The sequence below is a fragment of the Carassius auratus genome, unplaced genomic scaffold, assembly GCF_003368295.1.
Source record: "Carassius auratus strain Wakin unplaced genomic scaffold, ASM336829v1 scaf_tig00001155, whole genome shotgun sequence".
Classification (NCBI taxonomy): Eukaryota; Metazoa; Chordata; class Actinopteri; order Cypriniformes; family Cyprinidae; genus Carassius; species Carassius auratus.
In genome coordinates this window covers 1,082,548-1,106,102 of record NW_020523344.1, presented here as the reverse complement: position 1 = coordinate 1,106,102, position 23,555 = coordinate 1,082,548, and the positions used below count along the sequence as shown (strand labels likewise).

Here is a 23,555-nt window from a genome sequence, read left to right as displayed (position 1 = left end):
CGCCCCACCGCCAGTATCGAGTCCCACGTAGGAGATGGAAGGATATAAAACTGGAGCGACGACCGTGAAGGACGAGAGAGGACCAGGCCTGGGACATATTTTATTTTTTGGTTTTTATTTGCACGCACCAGTCGTCCGCAAGGGCCTGGTGCGCCATTTTGTATTTATTTTGAATATTAAAATGTTTTGATTGTGCGCCGGTTCCCGCCTCCTTCTTCCCGATGTATATGGAGTTTTAGAATTATTACAATGCCTATTAAGCTTGTTACATACCCTGACAATGTTACAATTTTTATTAAGAATGAACGAGATGTGTCTGTTTTAATGGAAACACTGAAAATTTATGAAAATGCGTCAACAGCCAGAGTGAACTGGGAAAAGTGTGAAGGTTTCTTTTGTGGACAAAGTAAAAATCCACCAGTGCTCCCAGGTGGTGTTAAATGAAGTAAAGATGGCTTTAAATGTTTAGGGGTTTATTAAGGGACATGTAAGACAAAAAATTGGGAAGGAATGGTGGCGAAGATGTGTAGCCGGTTGTCTAAGTGGTCGTGGGTGCTACCACAGCTATCCTAAGGGGAAGAGTTTTGGTGACCAACAATCTAGCAGCTTCGGCACTGTGGCACAAAATGAACATCTTGGATCCACCAGATGACATAATTCAGGAATTGCAGAAAAGATTGGTGGATTTTTTCTGGACTGGACAACATTGGACTAAAGCTGCCATATTTTTCCTGCCAGTGAATGAAGGTGGACAAGGGTTAATAGACATTAAAAGCAGAATCAAAACCTTCAGTCTGCAAGTGGCACAGAAGTTGCTGTATTCAAAGAGGTGCTGGACTGATACTGCTAAAGCCCTTTTGCACATAGTTGATGTTTTTAAATATTATCTACAGTTGTTTTTAATGAATCTGACAGTAGTGGACTTAAAATACACTTCTGCTTTTTATAAAACGATGCTGAAAACATGGACATCAAATTTTAAAGTGGAAAGGAACTGGTTTGACTCTGAATTCTGGATTAGGGAAGAACCTCTTTTTCATAATCCCTTACTTCAGGCAACAGTGCTTAATTCAAAGAGTCTTCAGAAAACAATGGCAAGAGCTGGATGCACTAGGACAAAGGATTTAAAGCATCATGACGGGTGGAAAAGTGCAGAGGAAATGAGTGACCTCTTGTGGTTCTTCTTCCACATGAGCTGGAACAGGAAGTTCAGGAAAATGTTCCTCTTCCTCCTCTTCATTCAAAATCCCTTCTCCTGGGTTCCGATGATAAGGAATGATAAGGGCAATAAGGTAGAGATGAAAAAATTGCATCCATTACATGTTTCATAAATCTGACGGACTTGATTCCTGTCAGTATAAATAATAATATCTAATAATAATAATAATAATCTCCCATTGAAAAACGAACTGCAGACCTACAATGGAGAATAATACATTGGGCAGCAGTTACAAACAGACACGTGGCGCATATTGATCCCACTGTAGAAAATAAATGTCCTTTCTGTGATTTAGAAGAATCAACTGATCATCTGTTTTTATATTGTTCTAGACTGAAAGAGGGTTTTTTCAGACATTAAAAACCTGGATTGAAGAATTAGGCGAAGAGTTTAATGACACCGTTTTCATTTATGGACTGAAAGGTTTCTGAAAAGAGAAGAATAGGCATAATAATTTTTTTAATAGTGGAGACTAAAATAGCAATATGGGTAACAAGGAAAAGAATGATAAAAGAAGATGCTTTCGTTGACCCAGAGAGAATGTTAAGAGGGTTTGTGACTTCAAGGATCATAGCGGAATTCATTTGTTTTAATTGACAAAAAATCTGGTTGTTTTTATGGAAACATGGGGTTTAAGTGAAGTCTTATGTTCTATAGATAATGAGGAAGATCTAATTCTAAATTGTTAAATATGTTGGTAGGCAATTTTTTTGATATGTTGTGTAGCAATATTTTATTTTATTTTTCCTTTAATTTTATTTACTTTTGGAGTGTTATGATATATGTTGTGATTTTGTGATATGTATTTATTCAATTGAGAAAAAAAAATAATTTCTTTTTTTTTGTACAAATAAATAGATTCAAACGTCTCTCTCTCTCTCTCTCTCTCTCTCTCTCTCTCTCTGTGTCTGTCTGTCTCTCTCCCTCTAGATTCAGTGACAAACCTGTGAACCTTTTGTTGAAATGTTAGCCAATAGAGACGGATTACGCCACTAGGCAGCAGTGATATATAAAGGGGGCTTTATAGACGCATTTGTACAGTTGAAAGAGACATGCTAAAGTATTTTCAGACAGTGAATCAGGTAGCTGATTAAAGGACTTAAAAACACAAACTGAAATGCAAAAAGGAACGTTTTTTTTTTTTTTTTTTTAAAGAATCCGATTATACCCGTCCGTATAAAATGGAATATATTTTCTGCTAAAACGTCTTAGTTTATTTTTAGGTAACTATTTTTTTTCTCGAATAAATATTCTCAAGATAAGTAGGCTACCAAAGTATCTTGCAAAGTCAAGAGGAAAACCTTTGATACTGACAATTTAACATCATGACAAGCTATAACTTTTTGTTGTGCTTGACGGTTCTTATTTCTTTGGGACTGTCCGGGAGCGATGAGCCGGACCTCTTTCAGGTTCCACTGAATGAGATGTCCTCGGATGCTGGAGTCTCTCTCTTTGATTTGGAGGATGTGGACTCTCTAGAGTGTTCAGCGTGCGTTTGGAGAGAACAGAGTAAAGTCTTAAGGCTGGAAACAATCAAATCACAAATCCTTAGCAAACTGCGCTTAAAACAAGCGCCCAACATCAGCAGAGAGGTGGTTAATCAGCTTCTTCCAAAAGCACCTCCACTGCAGCAGCTTCTGGACCATCACGACTTCCAGGGGGACGCATCCTCCCTAGAGGATTTCATGGACGCCGATGAGTATCACGCCACTACCGAATCCGTCATCACCATGGCCTCAGAGCGTGAGTTGCAGAACTTTTAGTTGTTGTTGTTTTTTTGGTCTAAAACTATTTAACATTTTCTGCCCTCTTTAGAGACAGGCAGTTCCACATCTATTAAAAGTTTAGTTTCAAATGGCCGTTTATTTATTACTATTTTTTGTATGGGACAAATGCGTGAGGTTTATCATAAATGTCAACATTGTAATTATTTATAGACAGAAAGATAGGTATACACACACTCGCACACAGAGAACTTGAAATCTGCCTTCACCTGGTTCGCTCGTGTAATTAATTAATAAGGACAATGTAAAAAGAAATGATATAGGCAGATGCGCTCAATGTCGCTTCAGAGTACATTATAATGTAAGTTAAATAAATGAAGTAGGCCTATCGATTATCATTTCAGATATATATATATATATATAAAGCAGTTTTCAAAGAACCGTCTTGCACAAACAGGCTCTGCTGCCTTTAGTCTCTGCTATTGAAAGTATCCCAAAACACTACTATTGTTTGCCTTACAGCAGCAGCGCCTTACGACTGCGCTTGCCTTTAAATGTGAAGTTATAGGCATACCCCGTTTTTTTTTTCACTTTATTGTGGACACAAAGCCCATGGAGGAGTTTGGGTCGAGGGGAGTGTTTGACCTTTTCGCTGAGAATAGACGGGGTTCAACAGCATTTACACACATAATGTATTCCGCACAAGGCAGATGAAAAGCCGAGCAAATAATCAGTTTCTTTTTTTCTGACCAGGGTGAACAAAGATAGGTTTGTGTTCCCCTAACTAACCTCTGCGTTGATTATCACACATCCCACGTTCCCGCTGGCATAACGAACGCTCTTTACATTCAAGAGACGAATCACATAAATTATCATTTAACGGCTGCAAAGCTCATGGATGGCTTTATATATATATATATATATATATATATATATATATATATATATATATATATATATATATATATATATATATATATATATATTCTAAAGACTAATGAGTCATTTTCAAAAATCAAGTGTATTTATTTGTTTGTTTGAAAATGTAACTTGTAAGATTTCAAAAGGTCATAGAGCAGTTGTAATTAGTCACATTTATGTTTTTTTTTTTTTTTTTTTGCTGCATCCCCTTTTAAATACTAATTTGAGTTTTTAGTGGGCTCTCATTTTATTCTCTTCTTTTATTCTACTTCCTTTTTTACTATAATTTTATTCTTGTTTTGTGTATATAATATATCACATACATTTTAAAGTTTATATAATATGAATATGATAACAATTAAACCATTACTATATTCTTCCAAGATTTGTTGTTTCTTTGTAGTTTTCTTTTAGTTCATCTTTACTTTTCCTTTATTATTATTATTATTATTATTATTATTATTATTATTATTATTTTCAGTCATCCTTGTTTCTTCAGCTTCGCTCTCCCATCACAGCATCCATGATCGTCTCCCATTCTCATTCTTTATCACACAAGCAGTCAGTTCTCCACTGGCTAACAAAAGCAAATGCTTGTGACATTAAAAAAAATAAAATAATAATAATTATATATATATATATATATATATATATATATATATATATATATATATATATATATATATATATATATATATATATTATATTTCTCTTAATGTATATATATTTCTCTTAATGTATGCTACAGTATGCACATTACTAGTAGGTGACTAATGTAATAGTCCATATAAAGATTAAATATACACAATATTGTAAAGTACATTACTTAACACATTGCTCTAGTACATTCAAAGGAAGGTGTCTTGATAGATTTTCCCACTATCACAAGCTTATATTTTGGGTGTTATATGATAAAAGTGGATATTATGTATTATATGATATTATAATACATTCAGTTTTGCAATGTTTTGTTCTGCCTCTGTTCGGAATTTGGCTGTGCATGTGTACAGTCCAGGGTAGAAAATCAACCACTAGAGCTCAGTTGTTGCCAGTCTATATATTCAGACCAGACCTTTCTCCCTTGACAGTGCTTTCATAACAACCTGTGGTTTTTGGGTTTAGTCAAAATTTGTCTGCTTATACCCTCACCTCCCTCCCACACAATCACCCATCTCCTTGATTTATTATTGCTGTTTTAAACATAATGCAATCTGAATACATTTCCAAAAAGTGGTAATTATTCTGTGCTCACATTTTGGTGGACAACATTATACTTTTACTTTTAAATTTGTTGCTTTATCGCTTTTTGTCTGTTAAGGAAGCCATTAGCTATCTAACAGCCACCAAACTGTGCCAATTAGAAATAATAAATGTAGAGCTCTCATTGTTATGAGAGATTTAATTATCTGAGATATATAATTTGCCATAACTTCTCTTTTTGTTCTCCAAAACTTTTACTCTGCAGTACACTCCCATTGAAACACACATTCATCAGGACACAGAGGAAAAGGCCTCCTTTTGACAAGAAGGGTCAGAGAGTTCACAGCAATGTGATATATTGGATGAGGAGCCAATTAACCTCTTCAGGTCTTTTTCTTTGGCCGCAAAAGAGAACTAGTAGATTAAACACTACTACCCCCACCTAAAATGTCAAAAAGAATGGGTAGGAGATAAAACCACAGTACAAGCAGTGCCTCCCCCACCTAAAATGTCTTTTTCTCTCACACACAAAGTCACTTACACACATATACACACATTCACAAACACCAACCCACTAACCACTCCCAACTAGGAAAAAAACAAAGGTCTTTTATTGTGTTGACCCTATAAAAGGCTAATTTCCTGAAGGTGCAGGAACCATAAACATTAGAAGAGAGAATGTTAAAAAGACAAGACTGTTGTTCAACCATCCTCTGATCAATTGGAAGTGTGTGGGAAGTATTTTTAGTATTTTTTCACCATGTGAACACCTGTGTCTTAGACTACTCTCAGTCGTTTCTGTTAATCTGAGAGAGTGAAAGAGGAATAGAATAAAGGAATAAAGCAAACTCATGTTTTTCTTTCCTGTTTTGTAAACATGAAATAATGAGTGAGGTAATTAAAGAACAGAAGTGTTGTAGAAATAACACTTCATGTAGTCCATTTCTTGGCTAATAAACTTTAAATTGAACTGAAGTCCATTATACCCTGGGTACAATTTCACTGCTCTCTCAAGAATGCCTCTCTATCTTTCTCTCATTCTCTTTCCTCTTCCCACGGTTCAGTGCTTCTCCTCCCATTCTGGAGCAATTCCAGACCCAGATAAGCAGGTACTGAAGTCATCACATGCGACAAATAAAACAGCATCTCAAATACATAAATATAATTATATATATATATATATATATATATATATATATATATATATATATATATATATATATATATATATATATACATTCATATACACACACACACACACACACACACACATACTGCCAACTCAAAACTTTTGTAGTATTATGTATTATAACCTAAAAATATAAGGACTGTATTTTGTAAGGATCTCTCTGGAGTTATATATGTGCTGTTCTTGTATCAAGTAATGCCTGAGTGAATAGTAAAGTGAGTATAAACTAATTTAAATCTCATACTGTATATATCCCTTTCTCTTACTCAAACTGACTCAAACTGAAAATGACATTTTAGGTATTATCTGGGGATTTAGCCAGCAACCATAGTCCATAAAAAAATATGATGAATTGTAAGATTTTGTGGGAATGTGCCTAAATATGCAATTAAATATATATATATGTAAAAAAAATCTGAATTAGCAATCTGCTTTGGAATTTTCCCAGACTATGTCTTTCACTCAGCCTTTAAAAAAAGAAAAAAGAAACTAAGATCTTGGATCATAGTTAGTTTATCAATCAAAACCTCTCTTTGATAGAGTAAGTGACTACTCCAGGTAGAACAGTAATTGACAAGAGGAAGAAACCACAGAGAGCACTGAACAGAGTGAAACTGCAAACATGGATGATTTATGTCATAAAGACAAATTAATAAAAAATATTAATGTAATGTATTCACTCCCCCGCTCTCATTATTTCCCCCCAGGCTCTCAAACATTCCCTAGGCTCTTTAATATTTATTTGCATAATATGTAAATTTTGGAGTAAATCAATAGTTTAAAAAAATCAATAGTTTAATATTTTTCATGTTTTCAAGGTACAGTATGTATTTCACAATGTTTCATGGTATTGTAGTGCTTACCCTCATTATATTTCCTGATTTAAATTTATTTGTATTTTTTTTTCAACCTCAAAGTCTGTAATGTTGTTAATTATTTCTGGTTGATTTGGTTCATGGCTTGTAACTCTTAAACAAAGAGCTATTTAAAAACCTTATGATAAAAATGAATTGGAAAAATACTTCCAGAACTAAGTTATAATGTAAGGTTATAAATAAAACAATCCCATAGCACAATTAAGCACTGAAATATCGGGGGTTGACAATATTTTTGACCAGCAAATGACGGAGATCCAGGGGCATAGCATCTGGGTAAGCAGTTGCATATAGGATCGGGCAGATTGGGGGCCCATCGAGCCGAGGAGGAACTTTTTATTGAAACAAGGGAACAAAGCCCTGCACGACCTGGCCCGACAGCTTATCAGAATTCTCCGCCGGAGTCTGACCTGAGCCCGTGTCCTCTCTCTCTCTCACTCTCTCTCTCTCTCCCTCTTCCCCATTAGACAGCTGCTGCTGCAGCCATTAAAATAGTTAATTTTGTTTTTTTTTTCAATGGCAAAGTGGTTGTATTATACGGAGCCCCGCACATGACATGCTGGAAAAAAATATTAGGCCTAAATCGTGTGCAAGATTTATTAATTTGTTCCCTCAATGTAATAAAACGTGCACATGATTATTATTGCATTCCCTCAATTTACTATTTCGTTCACTCGATTTATAAATTGTGTATATTATTTCCTAATTCATTCGCTCGATTTCATGCATTTTTACAATACAAAAAAAAGAATAATAATAAAAATAAATTTGGGATATATATCCCATCGTTTGTGCGAAGAGGGGAAGCTGAAATGTACTATGAAGGACATGGCAAACGCAATCACTAGCATTTTTTTATTTCTTAATAAGAGTGGAACACCTCATTTTGCATCATTTGGAGTTGCAAAGTGTCTACTGTTATTTGTGTGAGCTTACAATATTAACAAAATATTGTGCTTTAAAAAAAAAAAGGGTGGCATTCTGAAGTCTTGAAACTCAGCAAATATTTGCCTCACTGACATGATAAATATATCTATAGAATGCTATAAATATACTTAAAAAAACATTTATTTCATTAGCCTACAGTATGTAATCCGTAAAGATGCATTTCTCTCAAAAGGCATCTCCAATGAGGAGATACCAGTCAGGATCATCAACTGATTCAGAAAATAATAGATTATTAATAAAGAATTAAATTATGTTGTTACATTTTTTTTTATTTTTTTTTTTTTATAAATTTTTCATGCATTGCATGCAGTAATAGCCTTCAGAGCCATGTCAGACTGAAAAAAAAATAATTAAAGATTAAAGTCACATTTCTTTTTAGGAATAAAGTCAAAATCACTATAATAAAATCACATTACTTTAATCTTAAAGATTCCTAAATGCATCTACTTTCGCAAAGCTAAATAAAGTGTTTTTGCTTTTGCTTAGAAACACACAGCATCTCCCTAACATAGCTGCTTCAACACTAACTTTGGTTATTGAAACCACGCCTTCTTTCTTTGCATGAACATTGGGGCAGCATTATGCAAATATTTCCACATCGTGATCGTTGAATGAGCCGTTTTAGGGGGGCATGGCAGAGTCTTAATTTTGATAAAGAATATCTCTTGGGTTTTGAGACTTTAGCCTTTGCAACTGCAGGGATCTTATCTATGCACAATCAACTTGTAACACTCCAAAGAGAAAGGAAAATTTTAAATCGCATCATATGTCCCCTTTAAGGATCCAACGGCATTACGTAGTTTTACTGCCAAGCTTTATTTAATGCTTATCATTGGTTAAATATTTGTAAAACAAACACAAACAAACAAACCAACTAAAAAATAATTTCATTTCAACAGTATTGTGAAAAATCTAAAAGTTACCCTTGTGATGAAAATGCATTAATAGAATTGAATAAGTGAGAAGGCAATGCATTACAGTGTATAAAAATCCATGTGCTCTGTTCATCTAGTCAGTGATATGTATTTACAAATATACAGCTTCAAAACATGAATACCCAATATTAATTTGGAAGCCAAGCTAAATACATAATTATTCAAATTAATAAGTCATGTTAATGAAGAATTACATGATAAACAGCTATATTAACAGAACCACACATACCACATGAAAACAACTATTATTACAAAAAAAAAGGGGTGGGGGTTGGGTAATTCAGCAATACTGAACATATCTGTTGAGTAATATCAACAAAGTCTGCACCATCACATATGGGATATACAGAGAGAAAATGAGGAGCACAGAGGTCAGAAGACGCCCCTTTTTCACTGTCAGTCATCTCATTTTCAGTGCCAAAAAGAAAAATAATGACAGCAAACATGAATATAAATTAATTCATTTCATGAATTATTTATTCAGACAGATTGCCATTTAAAATTAGGCCCCAACAATGATCTTTGAGCCAAGGGGGAACAGAAAAATAAAGCTCACATGTTCTTTTTATTTTAAATGGAAACTAAAATGGAGCCACACAAACATCTTTAGACTTATCAGTTATTTGCCTTAGCATTGAGAGTTTCCACGTGTGTGTGTGTGTACATTTTGACAAGTATATACATTTTGAGGAAATTATATTTTATGTATATGTACATTTGAGTCAATATAATTTTCAAGATTTAATACATGCTATCATATTAAAGGGAGTTTTTATGGCAAGTTTAATTCATACTTATATTATATATTTAAATATTTCAGAATATTTGTATGGTGAAATATTGGCAATATTAATTGTCATAGCAGAAAGAACTGTACAGAATAAATATGGACTAAATTTGGTTAAGCCTTTCCCAAAAGTTAATAGACAGTATGGTAGGTAACGGTAAATCTAAAATAAAACAAGTATTATTGCATAGCATTTAAGTAGGTTTAGGGAAACTATCAATGTCAAATCTGCATAAATCTGCATAGATTTTGTAGCCAATGGATCAGCCATCTGTCAAGAAATTGTTTATACTTCTCTAGTATATCTGATATAAGTCAGTTTTCTCCAGGTTTATTATTATTATTATTATTAATAATAATAATAATAATAATAATAATATTAATAATAATAATATTTTATAGTTTCTTGTTTTGTGCATCAGTAAGATTGCACCTTAATCACTGTTCTTGATTCTGGTGGCTCTAATGTATTCCTTAGTGCATGAATGAGTATGATCATAAGCAATCTCATATCTGCACTTTTGTGTATATATTGCTATTGCGCTTAGTTTATGTATACAATAGAGTTTTAAAAACATTTTTAGTACACTAGCTAAATACACCCATTATTATGGGGAGCAAGCAGGATATGCTTTTGTTGAGCATTGGGGGCTGCACTGCCTAAACTGTGATAGGAGTCTTGTGCCTGGCCCTGTCCCCCAGGAGCATTCTGAATGAGGGTGTCACTTGCAATCTGTACCCCCCATTTTCTCAGCACACACCAGTCCTCTGTCCCATGTCCTCCCCCCACTTCAGCTCTCCGATCTCCTGGGATAGAGGGCCAAACAAAGAAGGAGCGGGGCAGCATAGGCTGGGATGGTGGGGGGGTGGGGTGTTGCTCTGTGGCCCCTGCCTTATTAGAAGGGTCGTGAACGTGTCAGAATGATTAATTTTGTAGAGGTGCACAGGGATACCCTTGAGCCAAAATCTTAGCTTTCTAGCACACGTCACACATCCTTTGATTTGTGTTTTGACATTTGCTACTAGGAAAATAGGAATATATATTTCATGCAAAAAAAAAAAAAATTTTACAAAATGTCAACCCAGACCACAGCAGGTATTACCACATGATTACCACAGATTGTTTGTTTATCGAACCAACAGCAGGTGATATATTACTGAAATATCACCTACATTTTTACTTTCAGTCATGTAGGATTTGTAGTTTTCTTTACAATTACACTATCTCACAACACATATACAGTAATTTGATGATAATCTATTTGTTCAGTTGAAATTGGTTGAAATGTAACAAAAACATATCAGGTATTGCCTACAGAAGAAAACTCTGATATTACACATAAATAAAAGTCCAAAATCTCTGACTTGTTTTAATCCCCTCCCCCATCCATCATTCAGTATTAGTCCCTAGAGAACTAAAAGTCATTATCTGTAATGTGTTCTCGTTTTCTATATTAATTTTCCATCTTGAAAATAAGTATTAACCATCAAACCATCTGAAACAGATATATCAATATACAGTTCATGAAATATGATTAACCCTCTGACCCTCTTCATTTGGGAGTCACACTTACCTTCTTCACGGTCAAAAGTGACCGAAGCCTTGAAATGTTACTTTTTTTTTTTTTCTTCAGGAAAACCAATGTAAATATTTTTGTTCAATAATATTTTTTTATTAATATATATGATTTTGTAGGGAATTTTACTTTGCAATATTTATACAATTTTAATGAGCTATTTTCTCCATTAGAATTCATATATATTTTTTATCTCTTTATTTATTTACTATTTTTTTAATAAATGCAATAGTTCACATTAAAATAGTGTGAAAGCATTTAAAATCCATTTTTTGATGTGAGAATTGGGCACTCTGGAGGCATTAAAAAGGTAAAAACTTGTGTAATGTTGCGTAACCTCTTGTATTAACACCCCATATAAATATATACAGAGGCTTTTGGATTCCCAAACATTTTGTAATTAATTAATGTTTTATTCAAGAGCTTATAGCATGATCTGTGAAAAGTATGCTTTTGCATAAAGTTGCTAGAATAATCAAATTAACATTTCATTGTTTTGTGGCCTTTGAGCAAATATTTATTTTGCAATGTATAAAAACACAAACTCAAACACGGTTTAGTATGTGCATTATGATGTCAATATTATCAAGGAAAATAAATACAAATATTTGCTAAATAAGTTTTCCATTATATAACATTGACTGTCAGCAGTTTAGGGGGCAGTTGTGGCTTAATGGTTAGAAAGTTGGACTTGTAACCTGAAGGCACTGGTTCTATTCTCAGTACATGGGGGAGTGAATTAACAGTGCCCTATTCCACCTTAGCAACGCACAACTGGGATGCTCTTGGGCAAGGCATTGAATCCCCCAATCCCTCTCCAGGTGCTGCAGCAAAATAGTTGTCCACTGCTGGTGTGGGTTCAAGTTGTAGGTTCATTACTCACTGCTGTGTGTGTGCACTTGGATGGGTTAAATGCATAGCACTAATTCCTAAGAATGGGTTACCATATTTGGCCTACAAGTTCTGTCGCCTTTAAAATGGGTACTAATTCAAAATATTGCAGAGTGTTGTTTCTCTTTAGATCGTTACTTTTTAGATTTAGATTGGGTTTAATCTGTGATCTCTGATCCAGTTTGCCGGCTTTCCATGGCTTCAATATGCTGTGTTTTCCACCATTTAGCAACTTGGGATATCAAAATACTACAGGGTACATAGGCAGTGGGTGAAATTACACAGCCCAAAACAAAAACAGACATTCTGACATGGAATGCACATTTCAAATTCGAATAATTGATTTTATCACTATTTTTCGGCGAAAAAAGTGCAGCAAGTGAAAATAACATGCTTTCTGAATATCTGTAAACTTGTTATGGTATTTATGTGTTTTAGTACAAACAATAAATTCCATGAAGCACCTGTAAATAATTCAACAACAGATAAAAGACAAAACAGAAGAAAAAAAAATAACATTTAAAATGTTACAGTGATCAAAAGTAAAATCCTCCAGGTGCAGCAATGATAACTTTGCAGATTTTATAAATTATTGTAGTCTGTTTTAGATAAAGTTGGTGTTAAAGTTAAAGAAGTTGTGGTAACACTTTAGATTAGGAAACACATATTCACTGTTGACCAAGAGTTAATAGTAAATAGTGTTCTCTAATCTAAAGTGTTACTGAAGCTGCCAGCTGAGATCTATTTCTCAAGTTGGAAACTCTGTGTAGTGTCAACAGATGTTGGTGTGCATCTGGGCCATTTACTTTTTTTTTTTTCTTATCTTGTGTCCTTATCCATATTTTTTTCTCCTTTAAAGCAGTATATGACATTGCCTTGATCTTTCAAAAAAAAAAAAAAAACCTTGACACTTTTCCACACTATATTAAGCATTTAAAGGGGGGGTGAAATGCTCATTTTCACTCCTTTCACTCCATTTTATCTCCTGTTAATCTTGAGTACCTATAGAGCAGTACTGCATCCTTCATATCTCCAAAAAGTCTTTAGTTTTATTATATTTATAAGAGAAAAATAGTCTGTGCCGATTTCTTTCGGAAAAACACGAGCCACTGGAGGCGTGACGTGTGGGCGGAGCTGAAGAATCACAAGCACGAGTAGGCTTTTGCGTTGAGAGCGTTTGGAAGTTGTGACATTACCGTGAGAAAAAAAAAAACATCATCCAAAACAAACCATGGCTAACAGTCAGATTCAGCTGTTTATTTATGATCCAGAATCAGATCCCGAGGCTGAAACTGAACGAGAGCAGCAGCAGCAACGACGTTTGTAAAACAAGCATCTTCGAAATGCAGGGAACAAACAAAAACACTTGCACAGCTCCGTCGATGCTCTGTAAAAATAAACTCCATCCATTGGTCCCTTAATGTTTTTTTTTTTTGGTAATCTGTGCAGGGTTGTCTTGCCCCCGCAACCAAAAACACACATCTTTTGTGACAATTCGCTCTCGCTCTGATCAGTGAATGTCTGTGCTCTGCTATACAGGAGCGCGCGCTCTTCCGGGAGAAGTGCCCTTAGGACCCATATAAGGAAATTCCGCTCCATCTAACGTCACACAGACCCATACTCGAAAAAAACTTTCCGAAACTTGTGACAAACCAGAAGGAGTATTTTTGAATGTACAACTTAATTTTTGAAACTTTGTCCATGTTAAGCATGGGAATCCAACTCTTTAACAGTATAAAAAACTCAGTATAACCCCCCCCCCCCCCCTTTAAGCATAGTTATGTTAAACTATTTTAATTGTGCTGAATCACACAACAAATGAACATACTGGAATTATGGATTAATCTTCAGGATTATGTAATGGTATATGCATCCTAATCTAATCATTTTACAGGTTATCCAACATAGTCAAGTATTTTAATACAAGACTTCTGTAGAGACACACTTGCTTTCTACCATGTATACAATCCACAAAACATTTCCACAGAAGCTTTGAAGAACAATTAGATTATTTGGGCATGAGACATTCCTTTTTTCTCAACAGATTGTCCCTTCATGGAAAACATTCTTGTATTGACCCATTAAAAAGGACTTTCACAGTTTGCAGTTTTCTAGGGATCTTTTGCTATGTTTTCTCACCTCTTTCAAGATTGTTATTTGTGCTTTTTTAGTGATCTTTGGGGGATGTCTGTTCATTTTCACATATGTAGACAGGGTGATATAAAATGGAAAGTTCTGCATTTTATTTTTTAAGAAAACAAGCAGTTTAAATTTCTTTTTTTCATATGGACCATGAGTCTGAAATAAAGAGCAATAATAATAATAAGAAATGTATTGTATAGAGTGCAAGTCTAAAAGGGAAAAGTGTTTTTTTTTTTTTTTTTTTTTTTGCTTTTTTGAGAATTGAATATGAATAGAGAGTGCTAGAATTTGAGTGTCAAATAAAGATGGAAGAGATTTGTTTTTAGCTGATTCTTGAAGATGGCTTAGGACTCGTTCAGTTGGGCAGAGTTGGGCAGATCATTCTACCAGGAGGGATTATTTCATTTAAAAGTCCGTAAAAGTGACTTTGTGTTTCTTTGTGATGGCACATTCAAGTGGTCTTGATCTAACCAATCTATTGGTAGCCAGTGCAAATTAAAAAACAAAGGTGTGAAGTGCATTCTTTTTGGCTCATTAATAATTAATAATAATTAATAACATGTTTTTCCGAAAGAAAGGGCCTGATCTTCTTGATGTTGAAGCAAATCTGCAGGACCGGACAATTTAAGCAATGCGGTCTGAGAAGTTCATCTGATCATCAATCATAACTCCAAGGTTTCTGGTTATTTTTTAATGGAGTTATGATTGATGTGCCTAACTGGATGGTAAAATTGTGATGAAATGATGGGTTTGCTGCAACCACAAGCAGTTTTGTATTGACAAGGTTGAGTTGAAGGTGATGGTCCTTCATCCAGCAAGGAATGTCTATTTGACAAGCTGAGATGTGAGCAGCTATCGTTGGATCATCAGGAGGGAATGAGAGGTAGAGTGGAGTGTCATCAGCATAGCAGTGGTATAAAAAGCCATGTTTCTGAATGACAGAACCTAATGATGCCATGTAGTCAGAAAATAGAAATGGTCCAAGAACTGAACCCTGAGGCACCCCGGTAGTTAGATATTGCGACTTGGACACCTCACCTCCACAAGATTCGTTCAAGGATCTATCTGATAGGTAAGACTCAAACCATTGGAGTAGGGATTTGCCGGTATCAAATTTTCATGTTGTAATCAATTGCTAATGCTTTTATCACGGTATATGGTATTATCACAATTTAGTTTGAAAAAGTTGCCATAATACAGTATAACAGGTTTAATAACTTTTTACAATGAGTGTCTCTCAGCAGTGAGGTCCATGGCAGCTAAGATTTAAAAGCCTTAGTGAAGTGAAACAAAGAAGACGACAACCAGAAGGTGCACAGTAATATGCTCATGCTTATAATGGGGAGGGAGGGTTGGGAGCCGTTGAGCATACTTACCGAGCAGTGGTGCCACATATATATGTCCCGTGTCTAATAGGATGGTGGTAGTCATTGGACTGTAAAGTGAAAGTGACAGTGAAAGTGACGTGACATTCAGCCAAGTATGGTGACCCATACTCAGAATTTGTGCTCTGCATTTAACCCATCCGAAGTGCACACACACAGAGCAGTGAACACACACACACTGTGAGCACACACCCGGAGCAGTGGGCAGCCATTTATGCTGCGGCGCCCGGGGAGCAGTTGGGGGTTCAGTGCCTTGCTCAAGGGCACCTAAGTCGTGGTATTGAGAGTGGAGAGAGAACTGTACATGCACTCCCCCCACCCACAATTCCTGCCGGCCCGAGACTCGAACTCACAACCCTTCGATTGGGAGTCCGACTCTCTAACCATTAGGCCACGACTTCCCTGAGATGTCCTGTATAAGCTGGTCACAGCCTATGCCTCCATGGCTTGACTGAACTAACACTCAATCGATTTCAGACAGGAACTACTTTGGCAAGTTTATTGAAGAATAATTGAACATAGAAGAGCTTTAATATTAACCCCCAAAACATAATGAGAGATATTACTGACTAAAGAAGAACCCCCCAAACCAACCTTGTTCCAGTCCTGCAAAGAGAAAAGACATTGTTATTGAGATATCCTTAATATAGCCTACTGGCTAGCAAAGTGGTATTCTCCCCTCTAATGACGCAGAGAATAGCAGGCCTCTCTTTGATTAAAGTAATTGGTAATAGCAGTGAAGGGTATTCTCTCCAGCGGGAGAACCGCAAGAACAAGCAGCATGTCCCTGAGCTTGGTATGAGCTGTAGGAGAGTAGCGTGAAGACCCCCCGAAATTGTCCTTGTTCCATTCCTGCAAAAGAGAAAGATAATGTTATTGAGATGTCCTTAATGTACCCTCTAAATGCAAGGTAGAGAATAGCAAGTCCCCTCTTGATTTAACCTGTTAGCCAGCACCCCCCATTATGGGACTCACAGCTGAAAGTGCTCTACCTAACTTTTAATTGTATACAGTTTCCTACTTCAGTGTGTTACAAACATAATGTTGGTGTCTTTGGAAAGAAGACCCTTTGGGCTTTATTTTTATCAACCAGATTTGATAATTCTCAAAAATATTAAAAGTTATAGACACTGAAGTGCATTATTTTTTTTTTTTTTTTTTATATAAAAATTCATGAAATGAGTCCTGGAGCAATCTAGAAAAGTAATAGGTTGAAAGCCACATGTCTCATGGGTTTCTATTTCAAATCTGAATAAGATGTCATGAAAAATTTGACTCCTGCAAATATTTTTATGAGACTATGTCTAGACCCCCCACCCCCCAAATATACAAAAATATATTTCCCAATAGTATTGAAGGCTTCTACAAACTATTTAGTCAGTAAACTTACCACTGCATAGTTTTTTTCAACTATAAAACACTAGACAGAAACTTAGACATCATATAAGTGATTTATTTGAGCACTAGAAAAATACAATAAGAATAATTTGAGTAAGAAAAATAAGAATAATAAGAAAAATAAAAAAAGATTTAACTTTGTTTGCCAATTACAGAAAATACTATGTTTGCTAGAAATGCAACATTTACAATGAATTACGATGCAAATAAGTGCTGATCTGCTGATGGCCACTTATACAGATGGTAATAACACAAATGCGCCATATAGTAAATAATCCACTCTCTATATTCATATAGATGTGTTCACTTTGATAGCTGTGATCATGCAATAATAGCGAGTGGGCTGATTTGCACTCAAACAGATGGTAATCATGCAGATACATTCATATTCAACATAAAACACACTCTCACATATATAAAAACTGTTGAAAAATAAAATAAAATAAAAAAAAAACAGAAAAAGGCGATCGCTATAAGTTCCGCCTCCATCAGCTGGCAGGTACGTCAGAGCACGTCACGAGGGAGCGCCAAAATTCAAATATACTATCTTTCGCCTATCTTTCATTAATTATTTTTCCGGTGGATCATCTCATTCTGTTTCTGACACTGTACACTGCAAAACCATGCCGTTTTTTTACTACAAAGATGCAGTTTCTGACTGTGAGTTATTCCATAACGAACACAAACAGTTCTGTCGCTGAAGAACTGAAATGTAAACAAAGGAATCATGATCCATATTACAGTGTTATCGCTTCGTTGGACTAAACGTTCTCCATGAGATGTCGTTCAGTGTTACCTTTCTAACTAAACAGTTGTGATTTACAGCTGTGGATTTGTTTATGACTCGTTATTACGATGGATCTGGTATATACAGCGTTTCCATTGCTCATGTTTGTATGTGTACTGCTTACACAAATGTAGCAAATACAGGCTTTATAAGCTTTCCATTGAAAAACAGCGATCTGTTGTCTATGCTGTTTCATTTAATCTATTCATAAACACTTACACGTGCAAGTTGAGGGGCATTCAGGACATTTGGAGTGCTGGCTAACAGGTCAAGTAGCAGCCCCCTTTTTTCTCATCTCCTTCTCATTCATCTTCTCCTTCTCCATCTCCATTTAAGTAGCAGGAGTGTTCATCCTCTGCTGAAGAATGAACAGCAGTCCCCTGCGGCTCTAGCAGCAAAGGGTGTTCCCTTTCTTCTGAGGGGTGTTCGTCCCTCGCTTGAGGGATAGAACAGCGGTCCCCTACAGGTATCACGGCGAGGGGTGATCTCTCAGAAAACAACACTTCTATATTTAGCTGTAGATCATGCTGTAGACCATTACTCTGCCTCAGAAGCCTGTCCAAAATCGGTTCATGAAGAGAAAACAGACATGTGCTCGCATACTTATCACAGATGAAGTAAATAAAATGCAGAATTGACGACATTTTGCAAAAACAGGTGAACATAGCACATGGAGGAGCGGTGACTAGCCATGGCAGCGCTGGCGGCACTCAGGCAGAGGAGCAGGTGTGGGTGCAGGAGGATAGTGTGATGATTTAACGTTACCTAGATTAATGAATATTATAATAAGATAACATAATCGTTGTCGCTATTATAAAGTCTGTCAGATTGTCACCTACTGCACTAGCTACTCAGTCAGCTAAAGTCAAATAACATAGCATTAGCTATTTTGCATTGTTTTTGTAGCTAGGTTAGCAGAGTTCACTTATACAACTTATCCTTATGGCCATTCTTTAGAAAAACCTAAATGATGCCATTTGATTATTTTAATTATTACTCAAAATGCCTGCGTCAAAGCTCCTGCGACGAGTTACACACTGGAAGAGAGGTAGCTAATGCATGATATTTGGGGATTGAAACCTGCCTTGCATTTTGAAAGCTGTTTATTTTTGTTTAGCTGTATATTCAACGAAGTAGATATTTTCTCATGTTTCTAATAAATTTTCAGTATCATTAATATGCAATATTAATGGTGAGTGGATAATATGAATATCATATATATTAATAGGAAGTTTTGTGTGAGTAATTTGGTAGCATAGTTTGTTTTTCTTTTTTTATGGGAAGTATCTCAACAATGAGAGGTAAATTATGTTTGGTGTCATATTAAAGAGGGGTTTTTGCTCTTTAAAACAAAGTAGCCTATACTTGTAAACTAGTTTTTCTGCTGTCTGGTTCAGTGAAGAACACATTTCTTTTCAGAATTAGCAGTATTCTACATCCAAGTTCTATTGTGTTCTAAAGGATTAACTAGCTTTTACATTTACATTTATTCATTTAGCAGACGCTTTTATCCAAAGCGACTTACAGATGAGGACAGTGGAAGCAACCAAAAACAACAAAAAGAGCAATGATATATAAGTGCTATAACAAGTCTCAGTTAGGTTAACACAGTACACCTAGCATGGGATTTTAAATAATATAATATAAAGAAAACAGATAGAATAAAATAAGAATAGACCAAGCTAGTGTTAGAGGTTTTTACACATACACACACACAAATACAATTGCATAATTAATAAAAAGAAAATAGAATATAAAACATTAGAAAAGTAGTTAGATTTTTTTAAAGAATATAATTAGAATAGTGAGTGTTAAAGTTAGAGGGTCAAATAAAGATGGAAGAGATGTGTTTTAAGCCGATTCCTGAAGATGGCTAAGGACTCAGCTGTCCGGATTGAGTTGGTGAGGTCATTCCACCAGGAGGGAACACTTAATTTAAAAGTCCGGAGCACATTGTCCATCTAAAAAATCCTGCTCTTCAAGAAAACAGGACCATATAACCAAAATTGATCCTTACTAAGTGTACTTTTAATAACTCTTCCAAATAATTGTAATCATCTCTCTCTCTGTCCTTATGTATAGTCAATCCAGGTTGAGTTAGCAGTGGAGGTGAGCACCTTTGATCACCAGGGAGTCAGGGGAGAGTGAGTGCTCAGACTTGAGCGGAGCTGTTTATATAATGAAACCATGGTTACCCATTCAGTAAAGAAAGCAAATACAAACCCAAGGCAAGCATTTCCAGGCACTTCTTTAAATCCAAGCATTTTTATAATTAACCTTGAAAACACTGCATTAAATTTCCAGCATTTTCAAGGATTCAAACACCCATATGACCCTGTATGGCAAATGTGATGAGTATAAAGCCAGGGAGTTTACATAGTGCATAGTCAGGGGGTATCTCCTCATACATCACCTGTGTGCAGCATCCACCTGGATGATGCGACGGCAGCCATAGTGCGCCAGAATGCCCACCACACACCAGCTTACTGGTGGAGAGGAGACAGAGTGATGAAGCCAACCAGCAGATATGGGGATTGTTAGGAGGCCATGATGGTTGGAGGCCAATGGGGGAATTTAGCCAGGATGCCGAGGTCACACCTCTACTCTTTCGAAAGACATCCTGGGATTTTTAATGACCACAGAGAGTCAGGACCTCGGTTTAATGTCTCATCCGAAGGATGGTGCTTGTTGACAGTATAGTGTCCCCATCACTACACTGGGGCGCTAGGACCCACACAGACCACAGGGTGAGCACCCCCTGCTGGCCTCACTAGCACCTCTTCCTGCAGCAACCTAGTTTTCTCGGGAGGTCTCCCATCCAGGTACTGACCAGACTCAGCCCTGCTTAGCTTCAGTTGGCAACCGGTCTTGGGCTCCAGGGTGATATGGCTGCCAGCGTAGGTCCTGAAACGTGTTGTCTAACCCCAATAGAGTTCAGAATGTCTATAAAAGCTGATCCCAATGCATCTTTTTCATTATCAACATGGATATTAAAATCACCAACTATTAAAACTTTATCTGCAGCTAACTTTATCTAACTCGGATGTAAAATCACCAAACTCTTTAATAAAGTCTATATGGTGCCCTGGTGGCCTGTATACAGTAGCCAGTACAAACATAACAGGGGATTTATCATTAACATTTGTTTTTCTGGATAATGTTATATGTAGCACCATTGCTTCAAACGAGTTATACTTGAAACCAGCCCTCTGAGAAATCCTGAAAACTTTGTTAGAAATTGAAGCAACACCTCCCCCTTTGCCTTTTAGACGCGGCTCATGTTAATAACATTAATCTTGGGGGGTGGACTCATTTAAAATAATGTAATCATCAGGTTTTAGCCAGGTTTCTGTCAAACAGAGCACATCTAGATTATGATCAGTGATCATATTATTTACAAAAAGTGTTTTCGTAGAAAGGGATCTGATATTCAATAAGTCAAGCTTTATCATTTGTTTATCTTTATTGTATCTGTTTTTTATTTGTTGAACCTATGAAAATCAAATTGTTAATCTTAACTTGGTTTGGACGTTTTTTTATTTTCTAGTTCGGGGAACAGACACAGTCTCTATAGTGTGATATCAAGGTGAAAGAGTCTCTATATGCTGAGAATTATCTGACCTCTGTGACTTGAGGCAGATAGCAGACGGTTGGTTTAGCCAGTCTGTCTGCTTCCTGACCTGGGCCCCAGTTAATCAAGTATAAACATTAAGACTATTTGGAAGCGTTTTTTTTTTATTTTATTTTTTTAACAGGGTAAAAAATATGTAGTAATTTATAAGAAACATATTTTACCTTATTAGTTATTAAATATGTAGATGACAAAGTTCACACTATCTTCCATGGATTTTTTTAGTATAGGCCATTACAGTGAGACACATCTGAGAGAAGTTAACTCAGCCTGAAACAGCCTTCTAATTCTTTTGTTCCAACCAGTAGAGGTAGATAAAAACAAATCTTCCAAATCACTGTATCAAAAGGATTAATTGTTGACAAAGAAAACTGGGACCTAACAAAGACCTAGAGAAGAGTAATGGCCCGTATTCGTATGCTAAGTATATATTCTGTAAGTCACACTTTCGTAAGGTTGGTCTGGACAATCCGTAAGCTCTCTCTTAGCGTTGTTTGAGTTCAAGACGCTAGTCGCCGCCACTGTGCAGTAGTCTTTAGAAATCAGCGCTGCTGCATGTTGACAATGTTGTGGCTCAACAATGATTTTATGTTATGGACATTTTAAGACTCATAATAAAAAATGATCGCAATGGATACAGGCCTATTCATGAAGTTGACTTTATGTGGTATCAGAACTAATATGGTGGTAATTAGCCTAGGCTATTTCGTAATGTCATTTAAGCGAACTGGCAATCACTTTTGATGATTAAAATCTGGCAAACAATTTGGCTCTAAATGGCTAAGATCTATAAATGGGTAAGCATGGTGGTGTCCAAAAAAAAATTGCCTCCCAAGACAGTTCATTATGGAGCTGCTGGTCCTTCTCAGACCTGCGCTTGCCAGGCTAACGCGGTGAAATTCTGCTTTAGTGCGTCCAAACTGTCACCAACGCCCTTCTGCGCAATGCCGGGATTACATCCTGGTGGATGGCACACTCATCCCTATCGCCAGTTCATCAGTGATTGATCAGGCGAACATATCGCGAAAGAGATATGTGGCCATAAACGTGCAGGTTATAGTGGACCATAGGGGTGTGATCTCCGACCTGGTGGCAAGGTCCAGCAAAACTTCAAGTTCCTCTGACGAGAAGCTTGGTGCCCTCTTCCCCAGCATATTCCGTATCTAACTCTCTCTCTCTGTTCATTGTAGATAGGTTGCTTTTTATTGAAAACATTAACCAATGGCAATCAATACCGCATTAAACAGAAGTAACTGCAGCTGCTTGCCAATCAATTCCGATTGTAAAGTACCTTATACCATTAATATAAAAGTGTATTACATTTTATTTATTTTTATCTAATTATTTATTTATTACAGGGACAGTGCATATTAACAAACATTTCTGCCAATATGCCAGAGTTAGCCAGAAGGCTATTTTTTTATCTGCAGTCCCTGGACAGATGTTAAAAGTCACCCTTAAAAACAGTAAGAATACACATAACAATAAAAAAGTACAATACATATAATAAATCCTATTATGTTTAAAAGTACAATCGAAATACAGCAAACCAACAATCAAAACAAACATCTTGACAAAACATGACATACACACACACACACACACACACAAGGCAAGAAGCCAGCAGAGGATAGAGCAGGTCTAGAAATGTGTTAATGTTGACAGATCTGAAATTCAAGAAACCATTTCTTTAAATGGTTCTTAAATGTACAATATGTATTTTGATTTCTGATTATTAAGGGAATGCTGTTCCATTCAATAGCAGCTCGAACAGAAAAAGAAGTAAGACCATATACACTTTTTCTAAATGGAATGACACAATCCCCCCACGCTGCACCTCTGGTTCTGCTGTGATCAGCTGTTCGGATGTTAATAAACTGGTGGAGTGGAGGCGATGATAAACCATTAATAATTTTGTATAGAAGACATAGATTTGAGTATTTGAC

General features: G+C 36.0%; 1 protein-coding gene across 2 annotated transcripts in view; it reads left to right on the top strand.

Moving 5' to 3' along the window:
* Nucleotides 1-2,206: 2,206 nt before the first annotated feature.
* LOC113069262 (growth/differentiation factor 11) overlaps nucleotides 2,207-23,555 on the top strand; it is a 48,671-nt gene continuing 27,322 nt past the window's right edge. Inside the window, exon 1 of one of the 2 annotated variants that reach the window (XM_026242295.1) lies at nucleotides 2,207-2,962. In XM_026242295.1, coding sequence (XP_026098080.1) covers nucleotides 2,545-2,962 — 418 coding nt within the window. In that variant the 5' untranslated portion in view covers nucleotides 2,207-2,544. The remainder of the gene's footprint in view (nucleotides 2,963-23,555) is intronic. The other variant, XM_026242294.1, reaches the window with a different exon arrangement.